The sequence below is a fragment of the Aythya ferina genome, assembly GCF_964211825.1.
Source record: "Aythya ferina genome assembly, chromosome: 18".
NCBI classification, from domain to species: Eukaryota; Metazoa; Chordata; class Aves; order Anseriformes; family Anatidae; genus Aythya; species Aythya ferina.
In genome coordinates, this window is record NC_140317.1 from 3,851,132 (window position 1) to 3,872,697 (window position 21,566).

Sequence of the window (21,566 nt, forward strand, 5' to 3'; positions counted from 1 at the left end):
TCTCACAGCCTTCAGACTCTGTGCCTGCAGCAAGGAGCGGTGTTTCCAGCAGCTTTAAGGCCCGTGCTTGCACTCCAGTGCCCCAAAATTAGCGGGGCACAGCCCCCAGTGCACTGCCAGAGGGGCAAGGCCGGTGGTTTAATCCCAATGTCAGCATTATAAAATGTTATAATCTTATGTTAAAGATGTTAAAACCCAGAGCAAGGGGAGTCACTCCAGGCAGAAAGCCAGGGGGCTCTGAGCACAGCTCCCCAGAAACCTCCCTTTTAGGCAGAAGCAATGAGTTTGCTTCGTCAACCTCTACCCGAGCTGCCACTGCTGATGGCGAATACAGGCATATTGAGAGGTACATTTCCCAAACCAGGCACCTCCTGCTGGATGAAGGCCCTCAGAGTTTGCCATTAGATGGCACTGCATGAAAACAGATCCCCCAAAACCCACTGTGCGCAGGGCTGGTGCTCCCAGCAATGCTTAAAAACCTTTTAGTACACCCCTCCTTGCATCAGGGAGGAGAACGAGCATTTTCTGCCCACCCTGCTCCCTGCCAAGGGGGCTGAAAAGCTCAGAGGCCCACTTGATGCCAAAATGACCCCATCTGAACCAAAACCACCACTCAGGGAGCACTCACTCACCCCATTATTTTGGCACACGCAGCAAAACCTGGCTCTGCCACCCCCAGAGCCTCCCCCCCTCCGACCTCACAAAATGCACACTCCGGGATTTTTGCCCTTTGGCTGTTTCACAATGTTCTGGATCGATAAAACCGCACAGGAGAGGACACGGTGACCCCAGCACCAGCAGAGGGGCTGCTCCAGGGTGCCAGCATCCCCCGGGAAATCCTATTTCTGCCCCACAGGATTGGATCCGGGGACAGCTTGACACAGCCCAGGGTTGGTGCCACCTCTTGTGCTGGTCCCAGTTTGACCAGTTGCCTTCTCTGCTTCACTCACCCTCACTGGGCTGAACTTTGTTATTGGGCTTGCAGGGTCGAGATAACAAAACCAAGGGGAAAGGCAGTGCCAGCATCCTCCCCCCTGGCAGCGGCCCAGCAGGATGAGTCCAGCCCCGGCTGAACAGGGAATGGCTCCCAGGCCCATGCAGGCTGGAAATCTGCCTGCCAGCCTCCCGCTGAGCCCTGAAAAAGGCCTGGCAGGAGCCACAGCTCCCACTGGGGTCCCCCAGAGCACCCCCATACGGACACCCCCTGGGCGAGGCAGCACCCCCACAGGATTTGCTCCAGAAAAAAAAAAAAAAGTGAAAATGAAATAAAGAAGATCCATGGCAAGACACCGAGGCTGATTTGTCAAATCCTTGTTCCTAGAGGGACTGCTCGCCCCCCAGCTCAGGTAAAGCACAGCAGCAGTGACAGCCCCTCGGGGGGTCAGTGGAGCCCCCACCACGTCCCCAGCATCTTGCACAGCCCCCGGGTGTAGGAAGGGTGCCTGGGGGACACGGCCCTGCCCGGAGCACCCAGCCAGCAGCAGGGCTTGGCTTTGCTCTCCCCAGGCGTGAAGGCAGAGCGGGTGAAGCTAAACCCTGGTTGTGAGCGGCTCTGGGATCCCAGGCCCCCCTCCAGGACCCCAGCATTGGCATGGTTTGTCCCTTTTCCTGGTGCAGCTACCCAAAAGCAAGCCCTCGGGGAGAGGCATCCCCCAGGGGACCCCCTCTGGCAGCCCCCTGCCTCACTGGATGCCCACCAGCTCCGTTATGGGGGGCGCGTGGACCATCAGCTCCTCGTACTGCCGCAGGAAGAGCCGCAGCCTGGCGCCGTAGGTGTCCTCGTTGTAGGGCAGCTGCTTCTCCCTCAGGTACCGGGACACGACGGGTTTGATCTGTAGGAGCACAGTCACCCCGGGCAGTGGTGCTGGTGCTTGCAGGTTTCCAGCCCAGCTCCCTGCCCACAAGACCCTGCACGTCCCCAAGCAGGGCTGGAGAGGCAGAAGCCACGACCCTGCTGTGAAAATTAAAAGGAAGGCAGCATCCAGCTGCAGAAATGAGGGGAGTTCCCCTGGCCAAATGCCTCTGTAGGGTTAGGACAGACATTCTAAAGAGGTTTTTAATGAGGGCTGGCCCCACATGCTCCCCACATGCTCCCACGGTTATCAGCACACAGTGGGGTTGGCCCTACCCACCCCATCAGCACAACCCTTGTGCCAGCACTCCCTCCTCACGATTACTCCATTTTTTATCCATAATTAAGGTCAAAAAAGGTGTTTCAATGGATGGAGATCCCTGCTGGGGCAGCGCTCACACCCCAGTTTCAAAACACATCCCGTGCCTTGGGGCAACAGGGACAGGACCAAAAGGATCAGAGCCTGGCGTGGACTCTTGGTGAGGCTGATGACAACCCGGGCAGCACCCAAAACACATCCCAAACGAAGAGGCAGGAGCACCGGGAGGGTGCTGGAGGCCGGAGGAGGCTCGTGGCCAGCTCACCTTGAGGCACATGTTGTCGGACAGGCCGGGGAAGAGGTGGTGCTCCACGTGGCAGCTGATGAGCGAGTGGCCGAAGGTCCAGTCGAGCAGTGCGTTGCGGGGCAGGTTGAGCACGCCCTGGCTCATCAGGTGGATGCGCTTGGGCTTCCGATCGGCCGCAAACATGGGGAGGCCGATGTGCTGCAAGAGAGGTGGGGTGGGTCCCGCAGCCTCCCCCTCCCAGGGAATGCGGCAGCTCTGGCCACACTGAGCCGAGGGTCAGCTCCCGACCCAAGTGCTGGGTCTGTCCCTGGGGTCACTGCATCCTGTGCTCTCCTCTCCAAGAGTAAAAACCACACACGGAGCCACCAAGGAGTTCCCCAAGGTGTAGCCCCCCCGAACACCAACCCTTAAAGCCAGCCATCTGGAGGGACTGCACCACCCAGGCTGCATTCCCAAATGCAATCGCACCAACCCCCCAAACCCGTAGGTCACCGTGGAGGACATCACACAGCCCTTCCTTCCCTTCCTCCCTGACTCTCTCCCAGCCACATCCCTCTTACAACATCAGCATGAGGGAGCTTGCAGCCCAGGCTGCTCGCCTTTAGCTGACCACAAGAGGCGAGGCCGGGGCCGGGAGGGGGCTCCGGCACCCTTGGGACATCTCAGGGCTTGGGGTTTGTACCTGGAATATGTTGACGTGGATGTAGGGGTGGGCCAGGAGGGAGCGGGTGAGCAGCATGCAGAGCAGGGCCGACCACGGCGACTGGAAGCCCGAGGCGTGGAGCAGCAGCCAGTAGTGGCAGTAGAGGCCCAGGGACATGCAGCACACGGTGCGTGCAGCCACCTTCAGCTCCACGTTCCTCAGCAAACCTGCACCGAGAAGAAGAGGCAGCACGAGGTCATAGCCCATCCAATCTCCATTTCCCCTTCCTCTCCAAAATCCCCACAGAACTGCTCATTTTTGGGGTCTGGGATGCCCTCAGGGCAGGACCCCAGTAATGGGGCAGGGGCTGGGTCATCACAGGGGGAGGTTGGATGCACCCTCATTTCCTATAACCTACCGAGGCACTGTCTGCATGTTTGCCGTTGCCTTGAGCCATGTGTTCAGCCCGATGGCTGTGCTCCCAAAGTCTGCCAATATTTTCCTGGGCTCTTCTCCCTCAGCCATCCCTCGGCACTACCACTTCTGCCTCACCTGCCCAAACTCATCGCATCCCAACCCCGTACGCGGGCAGCAACACCGAGCTGCCAGACTGAACCTTTTACGACCAAATATCTGAATTAAAGTAGAACAAATCCGGGCACTTCAGCCTTTTGTAAGAGCTCTCAATGCTCAACCCAACGAAGAGGGCCTGGAGCATTTCTAAGCACCAGCAGCAAGGTGAGAGCCAGCTCACCCCGAGCAGGACCGGTGCCAAGGCGGCTGGGCACGTACCGAGGGCCACCAGGGGCGTTATGATGGGCACGGCGAGAGGTGCCACAAACATGTAGACGTAGCGGTTGAGGAAAGGGAGCTTCCAAGTGCTGGAATCCCCCAGGCCGATGACGTTGGTGTAGCCGTGGTGGAGCTTCACGTGGTTGTAGGTGGCTTGCTCAGCCGTGAAAGCTGAGCAGAGCTGGGGGAGAGGAGAAAGGAGAGGCGATGTCAGCAGACACGGACAAGGATCGGGCACCGTGGGTGATGCTTTTCACCCCACAGGCACCAAACCAGGCTGAAATGAACTTTTAGAGCTAAGCACTGGGAACCATCCCCACCGTTCACCCTACTGCCTCCAGCAAAGCCCCACAATCGGTGCTGGTGCTCAGCGGTACGGTGCCGATGGGGCTTTCGGGATCTGCCTCCCGCACCCCGCTCACCTCGATGAAGAAGACAGCCCACACTTTGCCCCATGACTTGGACTCGGTGAGGGCGTTGTGGCTGGCCAGGTGGCTGCCCTTCACAGACAGGGTGTGATGCACCACGCCGAGGGTGAGGATCCCGGCCAGGAACGGGACAGCCCGGGCTGAGCGCAGGCACAGGAACCCTGCAGAGAAACCCCCGGGGACCAGGGCTCAGCCACCAGCACATGCCGCAGCACTCCTCGCCTCCCTCCTGCCGTTGCTACTCCAAAATGTGCTGACGGCTGCCCTGAGCCTGTTTTTCAGACGTAATTACAGGTATTTAAACTGCCCGAGCCAGTAGGGCTGACTCCACGCTGCCCTTGGCGGCCAGGCTGCAGGTTCGGCCACTTCCAGCCCCAATGGCACCGGGTGCGTGCACCCCGCCCAGCCCCATCCCAGTAAGGTCCAGCCAGGAACCTGCAGCACCCAGACCCAGCTTTGGGCATGAGCCAGCCAAACCCCAGGACAGGCACGAGAGGGAAAACAAACTCCCCCTGAGACCCATGGGTCTCTGCATCTCGTGGGTCAGACCTGCTGGCGATTTTATCCCGATATAATTTCCCAGACTCAGCCAGCAGAGGAAGGACAGGGTATTTCTGGGGGACAACACGGTTCTGCTGTATTTTCTGTAACCCCAGGTATTCAAAAACTAAATAGGCACCAGCCTCAGCTTCCTTCTTCTCTAGTAGAGCATTTTACGTGCTCGCATCCCCCTGGCACTGTCAGGTCCCAGTGGGGAACAGGGAGAACTCAGCCCCCACCCTGTGGCCACTCTGCTCCGTTCCTCCTCATGCCTGCTGCTGCCTGGGGGACGATGGAGAGGGGCCCCTCTGAAGGCCACCAGCACCAACAGGTAACACTGAGCACTCCCCTGCACCCACCACCACCCTCAGGGCACCCTCACCCCAGCCCCATGGGTTTCCCTGCCCGGCTGCTGGGCACCACCAGGCACCCACGACCCCACATCCCACCCCGTCACACCACACAGGGTAAAGGGTTGATCGCAGCTTTGCTACAGCTTAACAGCTGCTAATAGGCTTTCAGCAAAGTCCCCTGCCCTACACACCTCCGACATATCAGCAGCAAGGAGGCAGCGGGACCCCCAGACCCCCAGGCCCCCCAGGCTCGGGGGGGCTCCTACCTGCCGGGAGCGCGAGGAGGCTGCAGGCGAGGATGGAGGCGTCCACGCCGTGCCGCTCCCACCAGCTGCTGCTCTTCACCACCTTCTGCACCCGCTCCGAGAGCTCGGCCATGAGGGACTCCTCGCCCCCCAACACCCCAAACTGCTCCGGCTCCTTCCCTGCTGGCTGCAGCCCCCCTCCAGCATCTTCTCCCCTTCCGGCGGCCACATCCCCATCACCCAGGGCTGGTCCCAGCTGGGGTTCCTCTGCTGTCACCTCCATCCCGCTGCCACCCGGAGCTGTCCCATCCTCGTGGGGCTCCCCCCGTGTCCCCCCGAGGCCGGTGGCACCGCTGTTGTGCTGTCCCCTCCGCCTTGCCACCTCCCCGTCCTCCAGCGGCATCGCCCTGCCAAGTACAGGCAACGCACACCCTGACAGCACCCGAGGCGAGGAATTAACACCCGGGAGGGGGCAGGAAAGCACCTGGAGCCCAGCCTGAAGCCTTCAGAGCCTCGACGGTGGCCTCGTCCCCTCCGCGTCACCCCCCCACCCCCAGCCTCCAGCGCCGAGGCCGGGCTCCGCAGCCCCGGCTGAAGGACACGGGAAGGGCGGGGGGGGGGGGGGAGAGCAGAAAGCCACGATAATAATACAAATAAATAAAAGTAAGAAAAGCAAAAAGCCCCTCGGGGGAGCGGAGGCGCAGCCCCGTACTCACGGCTCCCCCCGGCGCTGCGCCCCGGTGCCGGGCGGCGGCGGCGGCTCGGGGAAGGGAGGAGCGGAGGAGAGCGGGGAGGAGGCTGGAGGCTGGATGCAGATGAGCAGCCGCAGAAATCCGCCCCCGATCCCCTATTCGGGAGCACCGAGGGCACCGGGAGAGGGAGGAGGGAACGGGACGGGAGGGGAAGGATGGGGAGGCGGCGGGGAGGCTGGAGGGAGGGGAGCCGGGAGGCAGGACCAGCCCCGAGGAGGCCAGGAGGAGGGTGTGGGGTAGGGGTTGTAGGACTGGGATAGGGGTTGTAGGGCTGGGATAGGGGTTTCTTTCCTTCGAGAGCAGGAGCCGTGCAGCCCAACCCGCCTGGGACAGCTCCAAGGGCAGGCTGTGGGATGGTGAAAGAGGGAGCGCACCCGTGGGGCTGAGCCCTGGCCCCACTTTGCGCCTCCTCTCCTACGCTGTTGTGAGTTTTGCAAGATTTTTTTTTTTTTTTGTAAGAATTCCCTCTCGTTACCATCTCTGCCTCCTGGTTAATCGAGCAGAAACAGCGCAGGACCGAGAGCTTTCGGGTCCTGTGCCAGGGGACAGCCCCTGCCTTTACAGCAGAAGGCTCTAAAAGCAACACTTCCCCACCGGGCACCGGATTTCTCCTTTTTTTTGGTTACTTTTCCTAACCAAAACCTGAATCAGCTCAACCAAAAGGCACTGATTCACCTGATTCACCAAACCTCAGCTAACACCGACCCCCAGCAACTCCACACGCCAGGCTGGTTTGCTGCACCCCATGCTGGGGTTCCCCAGACCCGCATCGGGACGGGCTCAGCACCTCCTGGAGCAGCAAATCCCCGCAGCGACTGGGAGGCAAACCTCGCCCCAGCACCGTGCCAGTCCCTGAGCCCCAGGGGACTCTCATCGCACCCTGGAAAAGCAATAAATAAATAAAAAAATAAATAAAATCGCACCTGCTGCCAAGGGCAGAGTGAGGGGGTGTTACACAGCTGCAGGGTCTTCTCTTCCGTTCCAGCAGCTCGTGTTATGAAGGATCAGTTCCAGAGCCACGGGCACTAATAAAGAGAAATACCTGGAGCCGCAGCAAGCTGAAGGCCTGGCTGCAGCAGCCAAGTTCAGCAATTGGTTCCAACACACAGCTCGTTTGTCATCGCCAGCTCGTTAAGGAGGGAAGCCCAGGGCAAAGGAGAGCACCCACAGGTGGTGCTGAGCTAGGGGCGAGCACAGGAAGGTGGTGCTGGACGCGGTGATGGGCTGGGGGACACCGTGGGGTCTGCTTATTATGGGATGCCTTCATTAACAGAGGGAGCAGAGAGCGGGATCCCTGCAGGGACACCACCAGGGGTGGTGGCAGTGAGGTGACGAGCCACAGTCTGAGCTTGTCCTGCTGCTGCCTTTGGTGATTGCACAAGCTCGGGACGGGGCAGAACGGGTTCTGTGGCAATGGGGCAGGAGGAGACGGGGGAGGAGGCAGCAGAGCGGCTCAGCCTCGTGTCCAAGCCCCAAATGAGTCAAGAGGATCCCACCGCAGCCAGGGGGAGCGTGCCCGTGTGCATGGTCCTGGGACCAGGGGCCACATCTGTGTGGGAGAACAAGCAATGGGTTGGGAAAGATGCAGGAAAGGCAAAGTTTAGCCCCTGGGGGACAGTTTCCTTCTGCTTTTGCTTGAAGCTACAGCCAAGGTGGGAGTTGTGGCCAGGGTGATGCTCGCAGGGGAGCAGCAGCCGCAAGGAGAGCCTGTGGGAGAGGACAACCAGAGAGACAACTTCCCAATGTCAGTGTGGGGCACACAAAAAAAGCAGGTTGGAAAACCCTTCCCTATGCTCCTGAGCCTCCCACAGGAGGAGCAGGAGGCCTGTAGCACTCATGGGGCAGCTTTTGGGTCCCCAAATAGCCAAGGGAGGGAGACAACCCAGGGCAGAGATGTCCCTGGTGCACCATCCCCAGCCGAGCTTCCCCAGGAGCAGAAAGGGGAACAGTAGGAGACAGAAACACCCAAAATGAGGCTTCTGGTCACTGCCGGATATGTGCCCGTATAAACCACTGCACAGAGCAGGCTGGAGCCCTGCGAACCCAAGGGGAAGCAGAGCACCAAGCGGGGCTCAGCCCTGTGCCAAGGATGCTCAGCTGAGGCTGGGCTGGTTGTTACTCGGATTGGGTGGGCACCAGCACCCTGTGGGTACCCCAAAAAGTTCATAAATAACCCAAGAGATGCACAGGAGGAGGGAAATGAGCAGCTCCCAAAAGGCACAGACCCCTGGCAGACTCCCTTTCCTCCTTCCCAGGGAGCCAGGAGGTGGCCTGCCCCCAGCAAGAGCAGGGATTTTCAGCTAAGCACCAGCAGATTTGGGGTCACAGCCCTAAATCTGCTTCTTTGCAAAGCTCTACTTTCAAAAAGAACGTAAACCTCCCACTTACCTCCAATTTTCCACCACTTGCAGGCCAAACCACACAACCCTGCTGCCCCTAGCAAAACCACAGGGATGAAAGCAAAAGCTGATGACCCCTCCCCCCCCCCCCACGGAAACAAACACCTCCAATTTTGTAGGAAAATCACATCAAAGACTCACAAATCCCCCAGCACACTGCAGGGATCAGCACAATCCCCAGCCGTGGAGGAGCGAGCTGCTCGCTGCCACCAGCCCCTCACAGCACAGGGGCCAGTGTGGGGTCCCATGAGCACGGGGGGCAAAGCCTTTAGCCCCCAAAAAGTCCATTTCCAGCCCCAAACCCATGAGCTGGTCAAAAACCTGCAGCATTTACACCTCAGGGAGGGAGGGGAGCAAACTCTTCTTGGCGGTATCTTCATCCCTACAACCACCCACCCCGCAGACCCTCCTCCTCCTCCAAGGGATGAAGGAGCAGGGCAGCAGCACCACGGTGCCCCCCTCGCAGACCACCACAGCCCCATCACCCCCAGCTTGGCCTTCCCTGGGGACATCCCCTATTTAACACCTGGGTTTGGATGGGGTTTCCCCTGTTACTCCCAGGCTGCACCCATTTGGGTAATTGGTTTAATGAGGGATTAATTTCTGCCATCCTCTTCCCAGCAGGCAGAGGTTAAGCTCATCCCCTCCTCCTTTTGGGGTCTAACAGGTGCTCATGGAGGAGCAGCAGGCGGGTTCAGCACCTCACCCCAAGCCCCAACCCAAGCGAGGAGCTCCATCTGCAGGCAACGCCCAGCTTTGCCTCGGGGACCCCCAAAAGCTGCTCGGTGCCCCCGATATTTGGGGGATATTTGGGGGATATTTGGGGAGCGGGGCTGCAGCGCATCCTCCGGGCACCCCAAATCCTCCAGCCCTGGGGCCGCGGGGTGAGGAAATCATCAAGCAGTGGGTTGAAAAGCCTCAGGGCAGGCACCAGAGGGAGTCACAGCTCCACCGTACACCTGCCCCGATGGGCATTTCACCAAAATATTGATGCAGGAAGCTCCAAAAGGGCAAACACCCGAGCATTCCCGTGCCCGATCCCCGGCTCCCTTTGTCCCAGGGGATCCTCGTGTCCTTCGGCGCTGCGGGGCTGGGGAGATGCAGGATCTGTCCGTGGCCATTTGGTCACCCCACGTGCTCCCAGCCCTGCTGGGACGTGGCGAGGCCGTGCTTTTAACTCAAATAACTGTCCTCCCTGCTGCTGTACCCGACTGTTTGCAGGTAGCACTGAGGCAGCAGGATGATGGCAAGCACGAGACGCCGGCAGAGCAAGGACAAACCCGGGTATAAACCACCAGAACCCATCCCTGCCCACACGCACCCCAAATCCTCCTGGGGACTTGGCACGTGCTCACCACCAGCCCTTCCAGCCACCGCCGGAATGTCCCGATACCGTCCCGGGACCGTGTTTTCATTTTTTTTTATATCAGCTGTGAATAAAGCAGCTGTCATCCACCCCCTGCTCCATCCCGGCTTAATTTCAAAAGCCTGGCTGGAGGTGTCAACTAATCACAGACTTCCTCCACTTAGCAGCTCAGGGCGCAGGTAATCATTAGGTTGTGTGCCTCCGCTCTTGCCCCGACCGAAACTGCTTGCCCCCACCCCTCGGTCCCTGGCGTCACCGCCTGGCAAGGTGTTACCCAACGCGGGGCTCGCTGCAGGATCCGTCCCGCTCCACGCAGCCAAGCCTCCCACCCCGCAGCTCTGCACGGGCACCGCTCTTTGCATCCCCTCCTGCCCCCAAAAAGAGGGAAATTTGGGTCCCGGCGGGTGAGGAGGGCACCAAGCATGGCTCCAGCCCCGTTTGGTGGCTGAATATTGGGGGTGATGCAGCGGGGAGGTGGCCGCTCGTTGCCAGCACCAGGCTTTTTATTCACAGCACCACGATACGCATCGGAGAGATGCGCTATGGTCCCCGGGAATTAAATGCAGTTTTCATACACACAGCACTGCCCAGCCCCGGCCCCCTGCTCTGCCATGCCCTCCCGGGCCCCAACCACCAGCAGGGCCACACACGTGTCCCCATGGCCAGGCGCTGAGCCCCACGGGCAGGTCCCCGGCACCAGCCGCCCACATGAAACTTTTACCACTTCGCACGGGCAGACGCTCTCCGGGCTGCGTCCTCGGCCCTCTCTAGGAACAAGGGACGCTCCCAGCCTGCTGGCACCATGGCACGGGGAGGGACACGGGGCAGGATGGACCCTGTGGGGGTCCTGAGTCCACTGTGAAGCTTTCTGAGCCCGGCATGGCTCAGCACAGCCACACCGATGGCGGTGCCGCTCACCGAGTTTATTTTTCAAAGCCAGGCTTCCTGGGCAGCTCCACTGACGAGGAGGGACACAGATGAGGAGAGCAGGGCACAGCCTGGCACCAAAATCCCGTTGCCTTTTCCTCCAGGAGTATCGGGACATGTCTGGCTGGGTTGTTGTGTTTGCCTGGGCTTAGGAAAACAGAGATAAGCCCTGACGAGAACCTCTGCTCCGACTCGGTCACTGCTCATGAGACACCAAACAGGATCCTTATGGAAACCAGAAACACCTACAAGATAAAAAGCTTTGTGCTCATTAAAAATACACCCCAAAATCTGCCTCCTGATTGCAAAGCAGCCCTCACACAGCACCTACCCACCGGATAAAGGGCCGCACGATGCCGTCCCCACACCCGGGATGGGCACTGCCCTGTGCCGGGCGCAGCGGGGCTCGGTGCCTCGGTGCCACGCGGGGAGCACGAGGCCACCCGGGGCCAGGCGGGCAGAGGGGAAGGCAGGGCACGCGTGGCCGTGATGTAACCTGCCCCTGGGGCCCTCCCTGGAAGGGCGCGAGCCGCCCGGCCGGGGTGGGAAGCCGAGGCGCTGCGTCACTGCTGCGGGCTGCGGGCTTGGGTGGGAGCCAAAAGGCTGCCCGAACCGCGCCGGCCTCCAGGAACACGGCCAGCGTTGGCAGGTCTCGCGTGCTACCAGCCTATTTCCCTGCTTCCAGACGCTGCAGGAAGGCGATGGTCAAGGCAGTGGGGCTGGGGAGAGGGTTTGCTGTCAGGTCCCTGCTCCCCCTGGCTGGGAACGGGCTCTGGCCACGTCCTCCCGTGTCCCCAGTAGCCCTGGAGACACCTCCAGATAATACCCAGCGCGTCCTCCCTGCCTGTTCCCGTCTCTTGCAAGAGGGAAAAGGGGCTGAGCTGCCCAAAACCCAGCACCCCGGGGAACAGCCCCCCATCTTTTGGGGCAGGGGCGGCCCCCCGGAGCCGGCTGCGGGTGCCAGCGCACCGAGGGCAGGCTGTGTGTAACGCCGGCGCTCGGATGCACCTCGCCAGCCACAGGGATAACTCACGCACCACCTGGCAGCTATTTCATCAGCACGGCCAGACCCATAAAACCAGTTAGCTTGGAAAAACAGGGACTCTGCTTAATGACAGCTTTGGAGCCGCGGTGCTCCGGGTCCCAGTCCACTGCGGGAACATCTGGCAGAGCCCACGGGAGGTGCGGAGCAGCCCCAGCCAGGAGCAGGGGGTGAAGCAGGCGTCCCCCAGGCACAGCGAGCTGGCATTTTGCAGGCTCCTAGGAAGATGCAAACACCACAAAAGCTGCTAAATTCTGCAAGGGGGGGTTGCAGAGCTACAAAGTCTCCCCAGCCCCATTTTTCTGGCTTTCCCCCGTCCCTTAGGGCTGATCCGGGCATGTGCAAGGTGCTGCTCAGTCATCCCAGTCCGAGGATTGGGAGCCACCCTGACCCAGGCAACATTTTATTTCTGATGTTATTTCTGATGTTATTTCTGATTTTATTTCTGATTTTGTTTCTGGCTTCAGCCAGGCCTGGCTGGGATCGGGGTCAGCTGCAGCCGCCGTGCCCCAGTGCCTGCCTGCGGGAGGGCAAAGTGGGGCAAAGCGAGAGAGGGAGGAGGCCATGGAAAAAAAAAATAATAATAATATATAGGGGTTAGAACAGAAACCAGGTTATGGCTAAACTGTGGGTGGCGGGAGCTGTCGTGGCAGGTAGAGGTGGCTGCTGTGCCAGCCCAGGGGACTGGGACCTCATGGCCCAGGGGACCACTGTCCTCACGGCACAGCTGGAACCTGCCTGTGCTGAAGCCCTTAAATTTTGAGGGTCCTTGGGCTGGAGGGTACAGGGGGAGAGGGGTCTCAGGGACATGGCTAGGTGTGAAATGGCCAGAAGCTCAGCCCTAAATCGAGCCCTTCAGCCGGCGGGGTGCAGGACCGCCGTGCCCAAGAGCTGCTGCTGGCACAGGGGCAGCTGGATGGAGCCTCGGCGGAAACGGAGAATCAAATAGCAGCTCTGCGGGGGCAAAAGAAAAAATAAAATAAATAAAAAGCAGATTTACTTTTTCCTCCTTTCTTCCTGAATGGGAAAAAAAGAACAATCAACAATGAGCCAAGCCCGGCACGACGCAGATAAGCCCGACCTCCCACGGCGTGGCGGTGGGACCGGCGTCAGCGGGCGGCTGGCACAGCAGGAGGCTGCCCCAATGCAGGCAGCGGGCTCACGAGGAGCCACCAGCAACGCCAGCCCCAAGGAGCCCACGGGTGGCCGGAGCTGCTCCATGTCCCCGCTGGGCTGTGGCCAGCTGGAGCCAGGCACGGCCACGGCAAGGAGCTGATAGTGGGATTTCCAGATAACGGGGTTCTGGGAATGGCCACGGTGCCCGGCACAAGCCCTGTTCCTGAAAAGGACGTCGCCTTCCCGCACGGTGAAGGTGATGCCCTTGGGAAGGGGGGTGGCTTGTCGGGAGAGCAGTGAGTAAGGCTCGGGCTCTGTTGGGAAAAGGGGAGAAACCGGTGCCCGGGGAGATGATGGGAAGTCTTTGAGAACCCAGCATTCAGCCTGCGCATGGACCCACGGCTTCCTGAGCTCACGGACCATGCTGGGGAAAACAAGTGTCACCCAGGATTTATTATCTGACAGCTCCAGGCTGGGAGAAAATTGCCCGCAAAAAGAAAACCGAAGGTTGAATGTTGTGCATCACATCAAAAAACATCCCCGGGACCAGAAAACGTGTCCACAGCAACCTCGTGAGTGGTTTTAGACGTCCATCCACAGGGCATGGTAGAGTCAGACCCATCTCCAGCCGTCCCTTGGGAATGCTTTGCCCAGGGCAGGGCCAGACAAGGCTGGTGGGAGCCACAAAGTGCTGCTGGCTTCCCCCTCTTCTTTCCATGCTGCTTCTTTCCTGATAATTTAGGGGAAAAAAAAAAAAAAAAAAAAAAACAGCATAAAAAGATGCTTTTGTTCAGCCACCAGCCCCGGTGCTGCCGTGCCCAGATGCTGCTGCCAGGGCACCCCCTGCCCTTGGGGTGACAGGACCTGGGGTGCTCAGCACCTCCCGTGTCACCTCCTCCAGCCCTCGGTGCCCTTGTGGTGCCTGGGACAGGCAGGGGAATCTGGTCCCCCCTGAGGGGCCATGCGCAGGCAGGAACCCCCAAAAACTTCTAGCACCCCCAAGCCCCCCAGGAGGCACCCACAGCTCCCAGCCCCTCCGCTCCACGTCACCCATGGGTGAAACCAGCCCGAGCTTGGGGACACGGGACCGGTGCTGCCCGGGGAGAGGCGGTTTGAGCACTGCACATTCCTGCCCCTGGAGCCCAGCGCAGCCCCAGGCGTGAGTAATGCCCCGGGCTGGCTGCCTCGAATACCTGGGGCTGATCTATCGCCCGCGTGCCACTGGGTGAGGAGGCGCTGAGCACGGCAGCTCACCCTGGCACGTCGCCGTGCGGCCGCCCCGTGCGGGTGTCCGGCCGGGAGCTTCCCACTGACACCGCCAACGGGACTGAGCCACTCAGCACCACGTCCCAGCACCGTGCCCTGCTCTGCTGTGCCAGCTCCCACCTGCTCGCCCGAGGCAGAGCCCGCTGCCCCAGCCACGGCACGTGGACACCAGCACTTCCCCAACCCTCTCCAAACCAGCTTTTGCCTCTCAGTGCATGCTGCAGTGCTCCTTTTTGCACCCCTGGGGAGCCCGTGTATCCCTCTGGGTCCCACTCCAGGGTGCCAACGAACCCCAGGGCTTCCCCAGGGGATGCCCAGCACGAGGAAGGGGCCGGGCTGCTGCCCCCCTTCCCACAGGTCCCTCCCGGAGCAGGAGCAGGGCTCTGGCAGCAAACGAGCCGGCGGCGCTGCCGGCAGCCTGCCCGCGTGGGCTTGTGTAACCTCTTACGTCAGGCAGCACCGGCCGGCTCCTGCCTCCTGCCTGTGCTGGCACCGCAGCTTTTCCCAGGGCCCCAAGCTCGGGGTCCTGCACCCTGGGGATCCCCGAGCCCCCTGGGTGCCCCTGCGGACACCCAGACCCTGCTGGGACAGGGGGGTGCTCGTCCTTCCCCCGGGGAACGGTGCTGCCTCGCACACAGCAGCTGTCCCCATCGCCTTCTCCTGGAAGGCAGCAAGCAAATAAACAACCAGATGATGTCTTTATGCTTTCAGTATTTAATTTCGAATTTATTTCTTAATTTGAGCAACATTGGTGTGTGGGTGGTGAGCTGGGACAGGTGCATGGGGAGCCTGGACCTGGCACCACGGGGCAGAAGCCGGGGGGGGCACCAAGCTCTGCCCTCTTTGCTTTGTTGCCCCAGTGGCACAAAGCAGCCAGAGCCCAGCGCACCCCGGCCTCAAACCCTCCTCTTCCTCCTCCTCAGAGACCAGCGTCTTCCTCACCCCCACAGCTCAGCCTCCCCAGCTGCCCAGCAGCACTGCAGGAGCACAGTGGTGCAGTGCGATGCCAAGGGGCTCTGTGGGGGTTTTAATGGGAACGGCACCCCCCCAGGGCACGGCCACCCCATGGACAGGCACCACAGAGGGGCAGGATGCGGCCGGGGCTGCTCCCCAGCTGGCAGCACAGACAAGCCCAGCACAGCCCAGCGGGTGCCCAGAGAGCCTCCAACACCCCAGCAGCCCCTGGCGCGCTTCCCAAACCCGCCCAGCTGGGTTTCGGGGTGCTGGAGGCGGGCTGGGGCACCAGGGCAGCAGGGCGAAGGCATTCCCCAGGGCTGGAGAGGGCAGGATGCCCTGCCAAGAACAGCACACGTCCGTCCGCTCGCCTCCCCTTCCCAGCTGCAAGAAGCAGGGAAAGAGCCCAGGGAGGTTGCACCTGGAGGTGCAACCAGCAGCCAGCTCGCAGCATCCTCAAGGGATGCAAGAAATGGGCAGTCAGGGCCCGTGCACGTGTTGGCACGAGTGGCCAGGCTCGTGCATCGCTGCTGGGTGCCCACCGATGCCCCGTGGGGCTCGCAGGTACCGTTGACGGGTTGCAAAGCGCTGCAGGGTTTGCTCGAGCACCCGGCTGCCTTATGTAAGAGAGCGGGAGCGCGGCGGGGATCAGCCCTGGTTTGTAGGTCAGAAAATGGAGGTGCGGGGCAGCTGAAGGCTTGGGCTGGGTCAGCCGGTGAGTCAGTGCCAAAGGAGGGACCGGCGCGGCGGAGGCTTTATTAGCAGGTGAGGGGTGGAGCGAGGCTTCGGCAGGCGAAGGCAACGCTGAAGCTCAGCATCAGCCGAGCGGGGTCTCACCATCCCGCCCGCTGTCCCCAGCTCCCCCAGCCCCCGACCTGCCAGACATGGGGTCCCGCTGCCCCTCGCACCACTGACGGCGCCCGAGCCCCCCGCGCCCCGCCGCTGCCCCGCACCTCGACACCCGGCCGCGGCGGTGCCAGGACGCCGGTGATGGAGCAAGGTCAGTGAAACAGGTTTCTCCTCCTCGGTGCCTCCACCACGGCGCTGTGATTCGCCCTTCCCCGCGCAGGCTGGGGAGCTGCGGACTCGTTGACAGCGGCTCTCGTTAGCTCGGTTATTGAGCCGGGATGGGGCCGCCGGTTCTGAAGGCAGCAGCTCGAGCGGCCGCCTGGTGCATCGCTCCCCTTCTGTCCCCGTGCGGGTGGCTTTGCTGCAGCTCTTCCCCCAAACTCACAAGGAATTTTTGCGCTTGGAGACTCCCCCCGTGCCGGGGAGGCGTGCTGCGAAACACAAAACCCGTGGGACACGGGGCTGTGGTGGGTGAAATGTGGGGTGCTCACGGGGCTGACAGTGAGCACCGTGAGAGCACCGAGAGTTCATGGACTCTTGGAGGTTTGGGGAGCTCAGCCCAGGCTGACCCCTCTGCTGTGGTCTGTGGCTGCCCCAGGTGCCAGCCCGTGGCCACTCTCACCCAAGGGGTTGGTGCTGAGCCCAGGGGTCGCTTGTGGCTGTGAGAAGGGCCAGGGGTTGTCACATAAGGGGTGAAAGCAGTACCTGGGTCAGGATCCTTCCTCTACTCCTTTCAGGCTTTTTGCCAACTCTTTGCAGTGCCTGCACTCTCCTCTACATTTCTTACCCTCGTGTGTGCCACCACCGTGCACCTGGGATGGGGACACACAGAGCCTGGCAGTCCCATCAGTGGGTTTGTCCCCAAAAAGGAACCAGAGCCACCCGGGACAGCATCCCCAGGATTTGCAGAAATGCAGCCAAGCAAGACAATGGTGGGGAAATGAAGGGAATGGTAGGGAAATGATGCTGTGCCCAGCCAGACCCACCCCTACCCCTCCTGAGAGCAGGGCCAGCCTCGGGTGAGACCAGCCCCAAGCTCAGCCCTGCACCGCAGCCTGGGGTCCAGGAGAGCTGGGGGCAACCCGCAGGAAATCTCAGCAGCACCAGGGCTTGAATGCTCGTGCAGGACTTACTGCATGGGTGTGGGTGGATTTGGGTTCCTTTTGCAGCCCTGTGCTTGCTGATCCAGCCCGGTGCAGTCCCGCAGTGGGGTCGGGTGGCCGTGCTCACAGCAGGTGTCCCCTGCTCCTGGCCCCGCAGGGACCTGCTCTGGCATCAGACAACGCTCGCAAGCTGGAGCTCGGTGTCTGCAGTGGGGAAAAGATGTTGTCAGAGGTTAAAGTGGTCCCGTAGCCCACCCTGTGCCTGTGCCCTGGGCGCCCTCCCCGTCCTGCTGCTGCCAGGGCCATTGAGGAGTGGGTGTCAGCATGGTCCCAGCACCTCTGGGTGCTTTGTGTGGGACACGCGGCATCACTGGGGGCTCGCAGGATGCTCGGTGCCCTCCCCCTGGGGTTGCACAGCAGCAAAAGGAGCTGGGGACCTGCCCCTGGCATGTGCTGCAAACTGAAGTGCATTTATCCCCAGCAGGACCACGGTGCTCAGCGGGAGGGATCCAGGCCAATGCACAGGCTGGGTTCCCCACGCTGTCCCCTGCAAGGCAGCAAACTCAGGCTGGTCTGTGCCCAAGTGGCACTTTCAGTGCCACCAGCCCTAGCACAATGCAAGGAGAGGTGTTGGGATGCAGAGATGTGCCCAGCCCCCACGCCCCTGGGATGCTTGGTGCCTTCCCCCAATTCCCCCAGAGCCCCACTGGGAGCAAGCTGGGGCCATCAGTAGTGGGGAGCTCACTTTAGACCCAGGAAGCTCTGAGGCAGAATCCACAGCATCCCCTGTCATTTGCTAATGCTTCTAAATCACGTGTGGCAGACCTAGAAAGTAATTTGCCCTGCTCGTGCTCAAAGCCAGCACTAAAAGTGAACATAACTCGTCTCCTCTTGCTTTGGCCACCACTCAGAGGCTCCCTCTGCCCTCGGCGCTGAGCGATGCCCACCTCCCCACCTCTGTGGGCAGTTTGGATTTGGGAACCAGCCACGGAGGGTCCCAAAGCCATGACGAGCCCAGCATCGCACCGTACCCAACCCTGGCCGTATCGGTGCCATATCGGACCCCCCCATGGTGCTGCCTCCGTCCTGCCTGCGGCGCAGGTCGTTACTCAGCCGCCCGGCCAGGAAGTGAATCCCTGCCGGGATGGGCAGGAAATTGTTCAGCAAGTGGCGCACACACACGCTGGCCCGGCAGGTCCCGGACCCCGGCGTCACCCCTCCGACTGGCACTGCCGGTGGTCACCACACCAGGCACGGCAAGGAGCAGCGGGCAGAGATGCTGCTGCCCAAGGGAGGCTCCTCCACCTCCGTGCTGTCACCTCTGGCCGTAGGACCTACCTGGTGTCCCGTGGGCGATGGTCTTTTTGGTGCCCACCATCAGCACTGCTCAGCTTCAGTCGTCCCCGGAACCCTCGGCTGCCTCCTTCCTCTCCCAGATCGTGGCCTGGGGGCCCAGCACCTAGGGACGAGGAGAGAAAAGAGGCACCGAGTGACAGCGTGTGCTGGCACATCGCCCTCGTGGGGGCCGTGCTGCAGCTGGGGCATCGGCCTCACTCCTGGGAGCGATGCTCTTTCGGTCGAGGAGCTGGGGCCAGCCCTACAGGCAGCTCGGGGTCGGGGTGTCCGTGCTGGCTCCGCTCCTGGGCAGCATTTCCTGCACCATCGTGGATGGGGGAACGTGGCCAAGCTAAACCCGGGGCACTGGTGTTGATGGGAAGCCTGATTTAACGCAGGGAGCAGCACGGGAAGGTTTGGGGCATTAAGGGACACAGGCCCATGGGTTCCCTGCGGGGTCCGGCCACCCAGGCGGGCGCGATACCAGTGTTTGCTTGCTGGAAGCACAGGGCCAGGGAAACCTGCTGCCTGGCTGGGTTTCTGTTTGGTAGGGTATTTAAGGGTGTTCTCCAGGGTGTGCCAGCCCTGGCCTCCACCCTGCTTTCACAAGCACCCACTCCAAAAGGAGCTTGTTGATCTCGGCTGCAGAGGAGATGCAATTAGCACCGGCGAGATTCACCCGGCACGGCCAGGCTGTGCCAGGGGACAGGGACAGGGGACAGGGGACGGCCACATCCCCTCCCCGTGTCCCAGGGATGAGCAGAGCCCAGCTCCACCACAAGAGCTGCGGGATGCAGGGGACACGTCCCAGGATGGGGGCACGGAGCATCCTGCCCCACAAGGGCTGCGTCCACGTGTGTCGTGGGAGATGGTCTGAAAAGAAGCTGAGGAGCCACGGCCAAGCAATGTGCCCGAGCTCACAGAGCGTTGGTGCCACGGCTCGATTTCAGCCTGTGGTGATGGAGGTGACCACGTTATTCTCAGGGCCAGCAAGCTTTGTAACATTTCTGGGCTTGTTTGAAGCCTCGTGGGGTCCTGTCCCACGGCACACAGGTACCGCCGCACCCCTTTCAGCCCAACCTTTTCACCAGCTCTCCGGAGGAAGGACGAGTTGGGAGAGGGGATCTTTGTCCCCCTATCAACACCAGTGACTTCAGCAGCTGCTTGGGTGGTCCTGAACAGAAAGGGAGAGTCAGTGAGCGTGAAACCCCAGACACCCCCGGGGTGCCCACCTCCATCTCACCTGCACACCAGCCTGGGGTTATGGTGCTGCGCCCAGTGGGTCCCGGTGGCCATCCTGGTTCTGCTCCATGTCCCCACTGCCCCACAGCCGGGGCTGGCAGCGGGCCCCATCCTGCTCTCCCGGGCAGGGTCCCGGCAGAGGGAGCTGTGACATTTGTGAGCTGGGCGCTGCTGTGCCTGCAGCCTGGGCTTCAGAGGGGGATGGAGGAAAGCCTCAGCCTGCGCAGGCTTGCTGAGAGCGCAGCACTTGTGAGTGCTCACCCTTCTGCCTGCAAGTCATGCCAAGCATTATGTAGGACTGCTTACTTAAATCCTAAAAGCTTTTTTAGCTGTTAAAAAAGATACTTTAAAAAATCAAAGGGCCGCTCTGGCCCGAGGTGCCTTTGCAAAGCTGCCTGATTACAGCTCCAGCCTGTGCTGCCACCCATTACACAAGGAAAGAGAAAGCACAGCCAAAAAGGGACGAGCGTGGCCAGATCCCAGAGCTGGGGTGAGCACGTGGTGCCTGCTAGCAGTGCTCAGGTTATTCCTTCACTGTGCATCCTTGAGACAAGGCTGGATAAACCCAGCTGCACCTGAGCCCGTTCCTCCAGCTCCCTGTGCGCTGAGAAAGCAGCCCTCTGCTTAGGGGCAGGATTTAAGCCCACACACACTGTCGTGCCCTGCTGGAGCAGGCAGCGTTTCTTGCAAGGGCTGGGCCTGGCTTTTTATCCCTGGAAGGACCAGCAGGAGCCCAAGTCCTGCTCTGCAGCAGTGGGTGCACCCTCAGGAAGCTGCTGCTGTAACAAGGGGCAGGATGTGACCAACAGCAATGATCTGCCCCAGCCTGGATCCCAAAGATCCAGGAGACTTTCAAGTGCTTGGAGGACAAGCAGAGGGTTGGAAGGGGTCATCAGGGCCATAGTTTCATTCCTGCTGTGATCCAGGTTGCAGCTGCCTGCAGTGGAGCAGTGCTGTACCTCCGCAAATAACCTGTGAGCTACCTGGTGGTGCTCCATGTGTTGTGGCTTTGCAATCTCACCTGAAGCTGTTCCAGCACCAATGCTCTGGGCGGCATTTCTCTGATCCAGAGGTTTGCATTGCAGCCTGGACCAGCACATTGCCAGCGCCCTGCACAGGGTCTGGTGTGCACGGGGCTGCTGATGCTCCCCTTGGGCTGTGTCACTGCCCAGGTGCGGGCTGGGGGGTGCTGCAGGTCCCCAGCCTGCTGCTGCAGCCCAGAAATGCTCCTTTCACCAGGAGCCATCTCTGGGGCTTGTACACAAAATGCTGCAGTAGGGGCTGGGAGCTAAAAGCTCAGAAATTGAACGTAATGGTCAGTGAGACACCCAGTGCTGTGGGTCAGAGCTGGGCTATGCACTGAGCACGGACACATCGGGGCATTTGGACCAGGCTGCACCCGCCTGTGGGATCCAGCGGTGCTGCACCCAGGTGCAAATCCAGGCCCTCCTCACACCCTGCTTGTGCCACCGAGAGCCCCAAAGATGGACAGACACACTGGATCCATGGGACAGCCATCCGGCAAGTGCTTTGAAGGGAAACTACCAAGACATTCGGAACAGCATCTTCATTTCAGATCGGCGCTCTCTAGGCAGCATGGACCAGACTCACAGGCGTGCTGAGCACCCCCTGGCAGAAGTCAGGGCTGGCAAATATCAAGCTGAACAGCCTCAAACCAAGGTAAGCAAAAACTCCCTTCCGAAAACAACACACCAAAGCAAACAAAGACCACGAGAGCTGCCACCCAGCACCCCAAATCAACCACTTGCTCAAGGAAGAACATGTGTAATGATTTA

The 21,566-nt window shown here is 61.0% G+C and overlaps 1 protein-coding gene across 1 annotated transcript; it reads right to left on the reverse strand.

Annotated features, from left to right (window-relative positions):
• Positions 1-1,295: 1,295 nt before the first annotated feature.
• Positions 1,296-18,571, reverse strand: FADS6 (fatty acid desaturase 6; the record flags this gene model as incomplete). The annotated part of the gene is made up of 11 exons (XM_084492586.1): positions 1,296-1,832; positions 2,437-2,616; positions 3,101-3,288; positions 3,854-4,034; positions 4,276-4,442; positions 5,441-5,826; positions 6,136-6,266; positions 6,376-6,517; positions 12,987-13,335; positions 18,225-18,329; positions 18,532-18,571. The coding sequence occupies 11 exons, from the start codon at positions 18,569-18,571 to the stop codon at positions 1,683-1,685; spliced, it is 2,019 nt and encodes a 672-aa protein (XP_084348712.1). The 3' UTR covers positions 1,296-1,682.
• Positions 18,572-21,566: the final 2,995 nt, after the last annotated feature.